The 12,707-nt window shown below is 54.6% G+C and overlaps 6 protein-coding genes across 6 annotated transcripts; 2 read left to right on the forward strand and 4 right to left on the reverse strand.

Annotated features, from left to right (window-relative positions):
* Positions 1 to 576: 576 nt before the first annotated feature.
* Positions 577 to 3,706, forward strand: QC763_400600 (uncharacterized protein). Its single transcript, XM_062911673.1, has 7 exons — positions 577 to 1,372; positions 1,425 to 1,653; positions 1,713 to 1,794; positions 1,815 to 2,151; positions 2,215 to 2,400; positions 2,488 to 3,006; positions 3,074 to 3,706. The coding sequence occupies exons 4-7, from the start codon at positions 1,870 to 1,872 to the stop codon at positions 3,269 to 3,271; spliced, it is 1,185 nt and encodes a 394-aa protein (XP_062765245.1). The 5' UTR covers positions 577 to 1,372; positions 1,425 to 1,653; positions 1,713 to 1,794; positions 1,815 to 1,869; the 3' UTR covers positions 3,272 to 3,706.
* A 202-nt stretch (positions 3,707 to 3,908) lies between these two features.
* On the reverse strand, positions 3,909 to 7,088 carry PRP24 (Splicing factor; the record flags this gene model as incomplete). Its single annotated transcript, XM_062911674.1, has 1 exon — positions 3,909 to 7,088. One exon carries the CDS (start codon positions 7,086 to 7,088, stop codon positions 3,909 to 3,911), a length of 3,180 nt encoding a protein of 1,059 aa, XP_062765246.1.
* A 1,532-nt stretch (positions 7,089 to 8,620) lies between these two features.
* QC763_400615 (uncharacterized protein) lies at positions 8,621 to 9,663 on the forward strand (the record flags this gene model as incomplete). The annotated part of the gene is made up of 2 exons (XM_062911675.1): positions 8,621 to 9,348; positions 9,437 to 9,663. The coding sequence occupies exons 1-2, from the start codon at positions 8,928 to 8,930 to the stop codon at positions 9,661 to 9,663; spliced, it is 648 nt and encodes a 215-aa protein (XP_062765247.1). The 5' UTR covers positions 8,621 to 8,927.
* On the reverse strand, positions 9,218 to 10,137 carry QC763_0060780 (uncharacterized protein; the record flags this gene model as incomplete). The annotated part of the gene is made up of 2 exons (XM_062905849.1): positions 9,218 to 9,905; positions 9,973 to 10,137. 2 exons carry the CDS (start codon positions 10,135 to 10,137, stop codon positions 9,891 to 9,893), a joined length of 180 nt encoding a protein of 59 aa, XP_062765248.1. The 3' UTR covers positions 9,218 to 9,890.
* Positions 10,138 to 10,375: 238 nt separating this feature from the next.
* QC763_400618 (uncharacterized protein) lies at positions 10,376 to 10,681 on the reverse strand (the record flags this gene model as incomplete). The annotated part of the gene is made up of 2 exons (XM_062911676.1): positions 10,376 to 10,513; positions 10,586 to 10,681. The coding sequence occupies 2 exons, from the start codon at positions 10,679 to 10,681 to the stop codon at positions 10,376 to 10,378; spliced, it is 234 nt and encodes a 77-aa protein (XP_062765249.1).
* A 598-nt stretch (positions 10,682 to 11,279) lies between these two features.
* On the reverse strand, positions 11,280 to 12,338 carry QC763_400620 (uncharacterized protein; the record flags this gene model as incomplete). Its single annotated transcript, XM_062911677.1, has 4 exons — positions 11,874 to 12,338; positions 11,629 to 11,799; positions 11,376 to 11,430; positions 11,280 to 11,290 (listed from the first exon to the last, which is right to left on the reverse strand). The coding sequence occupies exons 1-4, from the start codon at positions 12,264 to 12,266 to the stop codon at positions 11,280 to 11,282; spliced, it is 630 nt and encodes a 209-aa protein (XP_062765250.1). The 5' UTR covers positions 12,267 to 12,338.
* Between the last annotated feature and the right edge of the window lie 369 nt (positions 12,339 to 12,707).

Below are 12,707 nucleotides of genomic sequence, written 5' to 3' on the forward strand. Positions count from 1 at the left end.
TACTATTAGTTCTATCTAACGATTAGCTGCGGGTTCCCGACATTCCACACACTATCTAACCTGCTGTTGGCTTAACTGTGACAATGTAAGTTTATATGATGATTTAACTAGGCCTTACGTTAATTTTCAAATTAGGTATTCGAACTTAACCTAGTTAATTTGGACATTTGAAAATTCAATTTTTCTTGACAGGGGGGTAGGGTGGAAGAGGCAATGCCACTCTTAACTACACACCCCACTCAAGTCCAAAAGCGGCAATACATTTCCCTTGACTGGAAGAGCATTTGATTCGCCAGACAGTATATTAAAACCCCCCCTTTCTTCCTCTGTCTTACTGCTGGCCATGTATCAAATGGCTCCTCTCGATCCGGCAGTTGCACGTGAGAACGCTTGGTTGACGAAACGGCGGAAATCTTGTCTTTTCAGGCTAAAAGAAGGACTGGCTACCGATCCACTTTGGAACCCGAGACCCAGGTTTCCCGTGCGTCTTGTTACGTCGATCTGCATCGTTAGCGATATGTTTAATACCGGGGATTGACCTCTTCACGTCTCGACTTTTTGTTCTTGCCTTTTCACTTTTCTCTTCTTCCCCAAACAACAAAGGGGCTCTCGGCCGAGATGGCGCCAGATATTGCCATGAACCTTGCTCCCCACCCCCTCTCGAGGCGTTATCTTGAGCAACACGATTCTCTGTCCAGGCGGTTCAGCAGTTTCCTAACTGGGAAGGTGACTTTTGTACGTTCCAGAGGGAACAACAACAGGACGAGCAACCGCTTCTCTCCCCAGACCGGATTCTCCCATTTTGACAGCTTGGCAGGATTCAGATGTGCGTTGGATCCTTTTACCGTTGTTTCTCAATATCTTTCTCCTCAAGGAAGTACTACTTTCTGTTCTTGTTCGCCCCGTGTAACGAGACCACCCGTCCTTTTGCTGTGGCTCCTGCCCATGATGTCTTCCCAACTGCCGTCAGCGAATGGCGCTGCCACACCCGCGCGGCACTCTGCACGGCACGCACACGGGGCAGCCCTGGCACAGCGGCTCATTCCCGGCCGGACAATATTGGGCACACACATGGTCCAAAATTCTCCGATCGATGACTGTTCCCGGAGTTCATCTCTTGTCTTTGACGGGAGCATAATGTCAGCATTATCAAGCTCGGAAACCTTCCCCCTGGTATTCTCTCGTGGGATGTATTTTTCCCCCCTTTGGTTCGCTGTCTGGGATCAGATTACATGCCAACATTGGAAGACCAGCAATGGCGGTCGAGGGATATCATGTGTCTTGATATCGTCTTTTGGTTGCTGCGCCATCCTACCAGACAATCGCAATGGTACCCTACAAGCAACTCCCTTGACAGCTTGCACCACGAATTGTCAGGATCACGCCAGCGCAAGAAAAGAACGACGTTGACACCTGCTCGCTAGACTAGCTCCCGTCTTGGGTAGGTCGTAAGGCGGTTTAATCTTGGCCACCCTCTTCTCACCCACATGGCACCCGCATTCAGCATCGTGTCAAAGTTCTAAGCATGACCTGGTTCCTACCTAACCAGGTTGATATATGAAAAGATGGTGGAGAAGGTCTGACATCTTGTTCGCGATGCCCTTTGCGGAAGGTGGTGATGATTTTGGGACCAATATGTCAACGCCATCACGGGTAACCTCCCTCTCTCTACCTATTCCCAGCCACCAGTCCACAAGCTGACGTTATCTAAGACAGAGATAAATAGACATGTTCATCTCGCTGTTGTTTTTCTGTTGCAAGATCACCATCACCTCTCTCTCTCTCTCTCTCTCTCTCTCTCTCTCTCTCTCTGTGTCCTCATCCTCCTCACTTGTCTACTCGCGAGTTTAACAAATAACAGACTTCAACATGCAGCTCCTCCGGGCCACCACCTGCCTCCTCCTCCCAACCCTGGCGTTGGCCGCTCCTCCTGTCAGGGAGGCACCTCTCCTCACCCCCCGCGGTGCAGCCGCCTCTCAGCTCATCGACGGGAGCTACATCGTCAAGCTCAGAGACGGCAGCAGCGATGCCGTCCTCCAGGGTGCGGTGAAGGGTTTGAGCACCCAGCACCTCTACAAGGCCGGCCGGTTCAAGGGCTTCGCCGCCAAGCTGTCCGCTGCGAAGCTGGCTGCCATCCGCAGGCTTCCCGAGGTGTGTCCATCCTACCTTATCCCAGCGGACCGTTTGATTCATGATGCTAAACAAAAGTCCCAGGTCGAATTCGTCGAACAAGACGCCGTGGTCCAGGCATACGACTTCGTCACCCAGGAGGACGTCCCCTGGGGCCTCGCCCGCATCTCCCACCGCAGCCCAGGCCAGACCTCGTACGTCTACGACGAGTCCGCCGGCGAGGGCACCTGCAGCTACATCATCGACACGGGCATCTACGTCAACCACACTGTATGTTTATTTTTCCTTCTCCCCCCTCACTCTAACACCCTCATCAGTTTTCACTAACCGCCCCCCCCTTCCTTTTCCCCCTTGAAGCAATTCACCAACCGCGCCCACTGGCTAGCAAACTTCATCGACACCGACAACACAGACGGCAACGGCCACGGCACCCACGTGGCCGGCACCATCGGCGGCGTCACCTACGGCGTGTCCAAAAGAACAAACCTCTACGCCGTCAAAGTCCTTCGCGCCTCCGGGTCCGGCACCCTCGCCGCCGTCATCGCGGGCATCGACTTTGTCGCCGCCGACTTTCCCACCCGGGGCTGCCCCAACGGCGCGACGGCCAACCTGTCCCTCGGCGCGTCGAGGAGCACGGCCGTCAACGCCGCCGCCGCCGCCGCCGTCAGGGCGGGGGTTTTCCTCAGCGTCGCGGCCGGCAACAGCGCCGACGACGCCTTCTTCTACAGCCCAGCGAGCGAGGAGACGGTCTGCACCGTTGGGGCGACGGATGAGGGGGATGTGAGGGCTTGGTTTTCGAACTACGGGGAGGGGGTCGACGTTTTTGCGCCCGGGGTCGGGGTGGAGAGCGCGTGGATTGGGGGGCCGAGCGCAACGGTGAGTGAAACGCTTTTTTTTTTTGCATGCATTACCAGGTGGACTGTGGCTGACGAAAGAGAGGTAGAACACCATTTCGGGAACGTCGATGGCGGCGCCGCATGTGGCCGGTTTGGCTTCGTATCTGCTTGCGCTGCTGGGACCAAAGACGCCGGCGGAGCTGTGCGAGTACATTAGGGAGACGTCCACCAACGGCACCATCACGGACCTGCCCACGGGGACCTTCAACGGGATTGCGTTCAACGGAAACCCGGGGGCTCTGTAAACGCGCTGGCGAGTGGTGGATATCGGGATGCGAGTTGGCGGACCATGATGAGGGGAGGCTACTGGGTGGGTATTTTATGAGAGGCAAGTCGATACGCGATGCTCTGATGTTTTTGTGTTTCCTTTGGATAGATTTCCAGTCTCCGATGCTTTCATTCCCAGGTTCATCCGAATTTGAGGATGTTGGCTTTTTATTAGTTAGTTTCTGTAGCGTTGCTCGACAGTCATTTGGTAATGATAGTACTATCCATACTCCCTTGCATATCGTCTCAAATCAAACACTTTGCAAGCAGTCAAGCTTCATTGAACAAGGGCATGCATACGCCCAACCATTTCCCAGTAGGTACCTAATAAAGCAAAGACCTAAAACAACATCAAAGAAACGCAAACAGTTTCCTATCAAATGCTCAGGGGGTATTCATAGCAGCAACCGCGGCAGCCAACCAGTTCATCAGCCTTTTGTTCCCTCTTCCTCACCACAGTACTTCAGCTTCAGTTCTTCCGAAAAGAAAAAAAGAAAAAGAAAAATGGTAATTGGTATCATACACACACACACACAACCCCTACCTTCTCACTCTTGTTTGATCAAAACTTTGAATAAAGAAAAAATCCCAGTAGGCCCATCATTCCCTTCTCACTCATTCCTTACTCCCATTTTCCTTCGTCTTCTCCTCTTCCACCTTCCCCCCACCCTCACCTCCACCGCCATTATTATCACCCCCAAGAAACAAACTCCTAAAATCAGCATTACTCCTCTTCGGCCCACCAAGAGCAACCCCATTCGTCCTCAACCCCAACCCCGGCGCCCCCGTTCCCATGCCCGTCTTTGGCTTTGACCTCCCCAGCACCTGCGGCCGGTTGATACTCGGCGGCGGCGGCATCAACTGCGCAGCCGTCGGCGGCTTCTTCCCCTGCTTCTCCGGCTCCGGGCGCGCACACGGGTCACTCCCCGCCACCTTCTTCTCCCCTTTGCTCTGAAACAGCTCCTCCGTCGTGCCAACACGCAGCTTCTGACCCGCTTCCACCTCTAGCCCGTCGATCACCAGCTGAGCCTTCCCCGCCGACGCGGCATCCTTGTACTCAACAATCGCGCCCCCATGCCGGGCATGCAACGTCAGCTTGACAAACTCCCCCGCCGGCTTGAGCAAATTCCCCACGCGGGCTTCGTTCATCGTGTCAGGAACGCCCAGAATGACAACCTTTCGATCTCTCGCCGCACCGCCGCCGCCGCCAGAAGATACTGTTGATTCGGCAGCTGTGGACGCAGGGGATCCGGCATCCTCGGCGCCCCCCCAGGCTGTCGCCGTCTTCTTCGTTCCCTTTGGCATCGAGAGCTCGACCTTGATTGGATGCTGTCCAAACATGGCCTTATCCAGCAGCTTGATGGCCTCCTGCGCCTCCTCCTTAGTCTGCATCACCACAAACGCCGTCCCCAGATGCGGGATCCGCACGCTGACCACCTTGCCAGCCTTGGAAAAGTGGCCCTGGACCTCGTCCTCCTTCATGGTGCGGGGGATGTTGATCACGTGCAGCTCTCTCTCCTCTTCCTGCGCCCCTTGCCGGTGCTGCTTGTGTGCTGGGTCGGATATCTTGACCACGAGCCTGCACCTCCCACCCAACGCCTTCCCGTCCAACTTGAGCGCTGCCTCGGCCGAGGCCCGCTCCCGAAAGGTGAGGTAGCAAAACCGCCGCTTCGCGTTTTCCTTGAGGCTGGGGAACCGGATGCTGTGGATCTCGCCGTGGGCCTTGAAGAGGTTGCGGAGGTACTCCTCGTCGGCGTCTGGAGGGTAGTTGGTGACAAACAGCGTGCAGTCAATGGCCGGGGTGACTTGGATGATCCGGTCGCCAAAGGGTTTGCCATCGCGGATCAGCGCTGCTCGCGCATCGTCCGAGTGTCGAAACTCGACCAGGGCAACCGCGTCGTCGTCCCCCTTTTTGAGGTCGATGTTGTTGACGTGGCCGTAATCCCGAAAGAACTGCTTGATCTTGGTTTGGGTGGCGTCAGCAGGCAAGTTCCACAAGAAAACCGTGTTGTGCTCTCGATCCCGTTTCACGTCGTCCCCGTTCGTCTCGCTCCTGGGCCGCTTGTTAGCAGCATCGTCTTCGGCCGGGGTCGGCTCTCGCTTGCGCTTGGATCCGGGTGACGCGGAACCGGAAGCATCTGTCATGGGAACGTCTTCGCTCCTGTCCGCTGGCGCTGCTTGCTCCAGGGCTGCCTCGGCGGCCTGCCGTGCTTCCCGTTCTCGGCGCTTCTCGACCCCCTTGCGCGTCTTGTAGATGGTGTCGTGGGCCTCGCGCAGTGTCTCGGCCAGCTCGTAGTCATTGCAGTGCTTGAGGTACACCTGGAGAATCCGTTCGGGCCAGTCAAGAGTCCTAACCTTGAGCGCCCTGGTGAAAACGCGGGTGGCCAAGCTGGGGACCAGCAGACCTTGAGCCTGTGTGTTGGGGGTAGGGCTGCGGAGTTTGGCTCTGTGTGCGGTAAAGACTACCATCTCCCAGAGGTACCAGTTGAGCCAAAAGTCGTAGCTGTTGGCGTGCAGCGGGATTTGCGACAGCTCATCCCAGATAGCACGAGCACCCTCGATGTCTTCCTTCTTTTCGGTGAGAAACTGGATCAGAATCTTCTCGAGGCGGTAGTCCGGATCGCCCTGGTAGTTTTCGCCGTATTTTCGCTGACCCCAGTGCTTGACATCCTCGAGGGCAGAGGAGAGACCCACTTCGGCAACATCAACAGCCTCTTCGCTGGCCTTGGGGTTCATGGCTGTTCGCTTGAGATAGCCGCACCATGCAGAATACATGTCCAAAACACCCGTCATTCCGTCTCTGTCAAGCTGGGGACTGTTGGTGGCGGCGTGCTTGATGCGTTCGACATCGGCAAAGGTTAGCGCAGCCTCCTCGGCAGCCAAGATGTACCGAGCCCACACAGGACCCGCCCAGGGAATGTGATGCACGGCGCGACGGAGAACGTCGAGCATGTTTGGGACCAGATTGGCCGAGACGCGGGCACGGCCTGCCTTGAGGTCCGACTGGGAGGTCGACACCAGCGTGATAAAGTTGAGCCATGTAGTGTCGTCCGACGCCAGCACGCCTGTCAGCGCCCTCGAAAAGAGGCCGAGACAAATCTTGAAGTTGTCCAGCGCGTCCCGCTTGCCCTTGTGCTGCTTGATCTCCCAGTCAATGTACTCTAGCATCTCCGCACGTACCGCTGCCGTGTCTCCAGACTTGACGGCCAGCGACAGCTTGGTCTCGAAGGGGTCGCGCAGCGCATACAGGCGCTTCGCATTCTTGGCGCTCCTCGTGATCTGCTCCATCTCGCTCTCGTAGGCCTGGCGGTTGTACTCGGATAGGAAAGTGGAAAACATCTGGGATGTCCTGTCCCAGGTGGCGTGCGGGACCGTCAGCCGATTGCGGAACAGCTGGGTGATTCTGCGAACACCGGCCTCGGTCACGGTCCGCCTCAGCAGCTCCATTTCGAGCGAGATCCAGCGGTCCCAGAGTTCGTTGCTGTCGGACAGGCGGTACTGGACAGCCTCGTAGCCCCGCTGCCAGAGGTTGAGGGCGGCATCGATGGTGAATATGGAACGTCCGACCTCCTGCTCTTCTGGGGACCAGCCGGCGTCGCTAACAGGTTGACAGTCGTTGTAGAGCGACCAAAAGTACTCGCAGTAGGCCATCCAGACCTTGATGCTCCCGGGCTCGGCCGACACGGCGTCGTTGAAGCTCTCAATCACGCGCACGCGTGCCTCGAGGTCGGTGGCTTCGCGCAGCTGGTGGTCGACATAGTCGACCCAATTGTCCTCCCCCACCGGGCTCGCCATTATGTTTGCTTTCTTCGAAGAGGCCGTGTCATTGGATGTCGGAGAGACCCGTCGCCGCTTGTGAAGCTGCGATGTGGTTGTACGTTGGACGGGAGCAGAGAAGACGGCCGTCGCTGTTTTTTTTCTTCTTTTTCTCGCAAACGGCTGGCTAGCTGGCTGGCTGGCAGACTGACTGACTTTCTGGCTGGCGCGGAAAAAGAACTGACTAGGTGCTCGTTTAGGAACCTTCGGAACGGACTGGGACTCGAGGTTAGTTTGTTTGCGGCGGCAGCAGACGACGATGCGACAATGCGACAGGTGCGACAGATGCGATAGACGGAATCGGGTGCTCTTCTTCTTTCTTTCTGTCACAGATGGGAGTCGCAGCAGTGGTTGTCGATGGATGGGGGGAGTGGCAGCGGACGTGGCACCCTGGGAAATACAAATTCCGCGGGCTTTGACCCCACCCGGGGGCCTGGACTACGGGCTTGGGGCCTCCACCCGCCAAGGCCCCTTCTGCCAACAACCGCGTTTTTCCACCCAGAGCAGCAGCACCGACCTCACTAAAAGCATCCTTCATCTCTCTGTTGACTGACTGACTGACTGACTGACTAAACTGCCTATTAGATAAGCTATAATAAATACCTGGTTGGATACTCTACAATGTATGTTCCCTATCCCGACAGTCTGGGCTCACGTGTGGCCGTGGGCCTGGCTCCCGTCCGGGTAGTGCAAAACGCCATGCAAAAAACAAAAAACTTAAAAAAAAAAATAGAAAGATGGGACGGCGGGGTGCCGGGACCGACTCCATCTTTGACATTTGGATGTATCCAGGTGTCTTCTGTATTTACACTACTGAAAGGGAAAAAGGACCCTGGATTCAAGTACCTAATTTTTACCTACCATTGCTGAAAAGGCCAGACAGGCAGAGACACGGCCGGACAGATTTATCCGCCCTGTGGTTTCTAGTGGTTCTTGTGGTGCTTCGCATCTCACGGCCGCTCGTCATTGTCAGGCCGCCGAGACTTGGGGGTCTCCGCTAATCCATGTAGATCACGACTGAGGCTGGCCAATCATAGTATCCCCTTCCTCCGTCCCGCAGGACCCTGACCAACCCTGACCACCGGCCACGGAGTGCCATTCGCGACCACGAGCCTGCCGAGTGATTTTGTTTTATTTTTCAGCTGTTGCCCTGCTTCTTTTTTGGTGTAGGCTGTTAGGCTGTCAGGCTATCAGGCTGTGCCATCAAACTGAGGACCGTCTTTGGTGATTCCAGGCCCGTCTGTCTCAGTCATCCGCCTGCACGGGACCTATGACGTAGGAGCGCATCTGCAGGGTGCCATCAAGGACTCGTCAAAGTGCCGTCATATCCGATCGAGCAAAGCGTTCTAGGCCCCCCCAGCGAACACCCCGCACAAAAGTCGCGCCATGCCGCCGACCAATCACCGACCGCCATTTGACGAGGCTGTCTTGCTGAACACACGCCCAATCATGTGTAACATTATGTCTATCGCAAGTGTACCAGTCAAAACTGAGGTCCATATATTTCTCAATTAGATATAGAATGCTGTTCTTGAGAAGTTGTGTCCAAAGACGGGATAATACGCAACTTGCAGTGGAAGAAATACTTGAGTGACTGCTACAATAATCACCGAGCTCAAGTCAACGCGACGGTCGACCTGACCTACCTTTCGAGCGCCTGATGGATTCAGAACTCCCTCGCGACTCTTACCAGCAAACAAACTTCGCATTCCGTTGGCAATCAGTCTATCTACCCACTCTTCAAATTCCCCTTCTTTTGCAAGTCTCACGGTTCTAAATCTTCCTGACTCTGTTACCCCAGCCCCACCATCTCCAACCATGGCAACTAACGATCTTCAGATTCTCCATCCAGACTCAGCCAGGGTTTACTTGAACTCTCGTGGCTTCGTCAAGATCGAAAGAGTCGCTCAGAGCACCACCGAACCAGCGACCGACGTCCCTTGGTTAACGACTACTGGCCCGCCGACTGAAGAGATCTATCTTGCCAGAGTCACTGCCGGCAATCTCGAAGAGCTTGCCACGGCTCTTCGATGCCAACGAGACGGCGACACTCAGTTGTACGAAGTTACTATCAGAGCTGTCCCCGCTAGCAGTTCCTCGTCGGTTGTCGCCCCCACGTCTTCTCAAACTCCCGAGTACTCGATCAACAGTGCAGAACACTGCGAGAATGATGACTCTATTGACAGCGATGAGCTCCTCGTCACAAGCCTGCGGCAGGAGTTGCGTAAAAAGAAGAGGGGTAAGTAGATGTCTTGTCAAAATGAGTGGCAATACATCAAGCCAGCTTGTTTTGTATCTGCAATTAACTGGTTGTCCTGTCAATACAGCACATAAAGCAACTTCCACTTCTCAAAGACAGCAGCACTCTCGCAGCTCTCACACCATCTCTTTCCCTCCGCCTCAAGCTCTTGGGCCCAAGGCCAGCCCAAGCCTCTTCTTCCACTGGTCTCACGCTGAAGATCAGAAAGCCCGCAGGCAAGCCAGAGCTGCTCGGATCGCCGCCTTGGTGTTGCAGACTCAACGGCGGCGCAGATCAAACAGATCGCGACGTTGAACACTAGTAGATTTAAAAATCACTTCGGGCTGAGTGATGAGAGATGTTGGAGGAGATATGAGAAGCATGCTAAACTATAGAGCAAGGACTGGCGATATACAGTACCACTTGTACTCAGGGATGCCATCTGGGGATCGGCCATAGCGAGCTCTCAGATTCTATAATAAAAGCATTGATAAGAACCCTCATTTGAAAAATATAAGTTCGCCTTTGAGCCCCAGCTTTATTCAGAACCTCAGTGCCTAGTATATCAGGATCGTGTTAGTAATTCCAACTTTCCCTTTCTGTTGCCGAGCTCGAGGAATTCACCCTTCTCAAAATCCCTTGAACACCAACAACAGCACTGGAGTAAGAAATCGCAACCTCCAACTGTTCAACCTCCTCTTCCCCTCCACAGCCACCCACCCTCCCAGCAACAAACAGCCCACTCCCCAATGCCACAAAATAATACCACCATAAACAAGCCAGCCGCATCTATGTTCCCGTTGTACAAAATTCAACTTTCAAACCTACAGAATTCCAAATTCAACCACACCTCACATGGATGATTAAACAACCCCCCCCCCCCCAAGACAAGAACGCTCAACCTCATCACATCACTCATTGTCAAAAAGTCCAGACAGACTATCCCATCCATCCATTCGTTCCTGCCTTCCCCCATGTCCCTAATCTATCCAATCATTTATTACACGCGGGGGTGCGCACCTAGTATCTAGCAGCACCTCTTATGAAAAGAAAACATGCCCCTGCAGCAGTTGCACCCAATGGTGAACCCGCCCCCGCGGAGGTTGAGCTGCTCGTCGTCACCATGGTCGCCGTCTTGTGTCATTTGGGGTGCGGGGTGGGATTTCTGGTAGGTCAGGCCAGGTTACATTGTCAGCGAGGGAGGGAGGGAGGAAAGGCTACAGAAACAAAAACATACGGGTTGGTCGGTGATGATTTGTTTGTTTGGCGGTGCTGTTGCTGACATTTGCATGGCTTGCGGGGTGGGGGGTTGATTGTTATGGGTGGAGGGCATTTTGACGGTGAAAGATGGAAGGATGAGGGGAGAAGAAAAGTGGGAAAGGGTTGTGGTGTAAAAATAAAAAAAGCCTAGAAGGTGAGATGGTGGAGTAGGTCGGTGTGTGTTGAGGGTGTCGTCAGCGTGGGCGGGCGGGGAGGAGGAGAAAAACCAGGGAAACCCGATGGCGGTAGTTGTTGAAATAAAGTTGGGTAGGGAGGAGGGGGAAGAGGGAAAAAAAATAAAAAGGTCGGTCTGGACCGGCGATTGGGGAGGGAGGTCAGCCAATGAAGAAAGATATAAACCGGGTGATCACCGATGCTGAGACAGGCACAACAGGCACGGGGGGAGGGGCGGTGCGTGGTGAGATATGATTGGTTACGACACAAGAAGAGGGGGCCTGGCTGGACTTGAAAAGAGCATGGGCGGGGCATATCATTGATATGTAAAAAAATATCCTTGGCAATTTCTCTTCCCTTTCTTTTCAATGGCTGTTTGACAGGAACATGATAACGACCGACGCCTACTACGACCTCTGCCAGTATCCGTACGTGTATGCTTCCACCTACCACCCACCCAGCACACCCAACCTCCTCCCACACACAGTCCAGATCTTTTACTCCTCGCCTAAGACAATAGGTAGTCAGTCCGCAAAATTCTTCCTCTCGCAACCCTCTTTTTTCGCGGGCTCACTATGCCTTGGGCTTCGTACACTTTTGCCACTGCAAGTAATGCTTCTGCACAAACTTGAGATCCGTCGAGTCGACCTATAAAAATCGGGTATTCCGAATCAACATGGGATTCTCTCTCTTTGTTTTTGACAAAACCAATAACCCCCTCTTCCACCTTGTCATCAAGTTTCTGGTAACAAAAAAAAAAAAAAAGAAAAAAAGAAAAAAAAAAAAAAGAGGAAATCACTCGGTGCATCTCCGCCACCTTGTCCTGATCTTCTCCAGTCTTCTTACCGTAAGGAGGGCGGGCTTGACCGCGTCCATGGGCGACAGCCGCACCTCGGAGTTGATGTTGAGGAGCCCCTCCAGCCCGCAGGGGGACCAGACGGTCGACTCGACGCCAAAAGTGTCCGTCTTGAGGTAGTTGTCGTCGTAGGGGCCCTTGAGCGTGAGGGTTGAGGTGATCTGCGGGTGGTGGTGTTGATGGTTAGCATCGATCTCGGTTCGTTCGTGAGCAGAGCATGAGGGGCCTGACTGACCTGCTTGGAGTCGCCCGAGAAGTAGTAGGTGGCCTTGCAGGTGCCCGTGTCTCCGGCGGGGATCTGAGCGTACCCGCGGTAGTCGGCCTTGAAGACGGAGAACTGATAGCCCTGGGGGTACTTGATCTTGACGTTGAGCTGGCAGTTCTTGCGGTAGTTGGACGCGCTGATGCCCTGCCCGGCTTGCGCAACAAAGTTGGCGTACAGCAGCGTGATGGTGGTCAGGTCAGAAGAGAGCTGGCCCGAGACAGTACCAGCAGGGCAACCGGAGCCGGCAAAAGCGAGGCCAACGATGGAAACCTCATGGCCAGACGGGGTGTCGGCGAGGGGATCAACGAGAACCGGAGAGGCCGTGGCAAGGCCAGCCACGAGGGGGAGAATGGAGAGCTTCATCGTGAGTTGTTCTGAAGGTTAGATGGCGCGATGGTTGGTGATGATGAAGCCGAGGTGATTCTGAGGAGGATTAAAACAGCCTTCTTATACCCCGAATCTTTAAGTGTTCTCGTCCATAAGCTGCTGTTGCTATTTTCGTCGCCATCAAGACCGCTCCAGATCGGCCGAGACGATGCCCTCACTCTATTGCGGAATTACGGCGTCACCTTCCACTAGATCAGCAGTCATGAGACCGAGCTGCTACTGGTGCGGCTTAAAGTCCGTTCTCGTCTGTTGCCCATCTCTCAAGGAGCATGAGGCTGTGGCGTTCGAGACAGACCACGGCTGGCCTGTCGACATATGAGCTCTATATGAATGCTTAGCATTCCCGGCTTGTTGGAAAGGGTGGGAAGGGCGTCTTAATCTACGGCAACACCTTATTCTTCCCTTTGCTGCTATTTT

The sequence above is a fragment of the Podospora pseudopauciseta genome, chromosome 4 (assembly GCF_035222475.1).
Source record: "Podospora pseudopauciseta strain CBS 411.78 chromosome 4, whole genome shotgun sequence".
Taxonomy (NCBI): Eukaryota; Fungi; Ascomycota; class Sordariomycetes; order Sordariales; family Podosporaceae; genus Podospora; species Podospora pseudopauciseta.

Coding starts and splice junctions, on each gene's coding strand:
- QC763_400600 (XM_062911673.1), top strand. CDS start 1,870: ATGCAGCTCCTCCGGGCCACCACCTGCCTCCTCCTCCCAACCCTGGCG. Junction 2,152..2,214: donor CCATCCGCAGGCTTCCCGAG/GTGTGTCCATCC, acceptor CAAAAGTCCCAG/GTCGAATTCGTCGAACAAGA. Junction 2,401..2,487: donor GCATCTACGTCAACCACACT/GTATGTTTATTT, acceptor TCCCCCTTGAAG/CAATTCACCAACCGCGCCCA.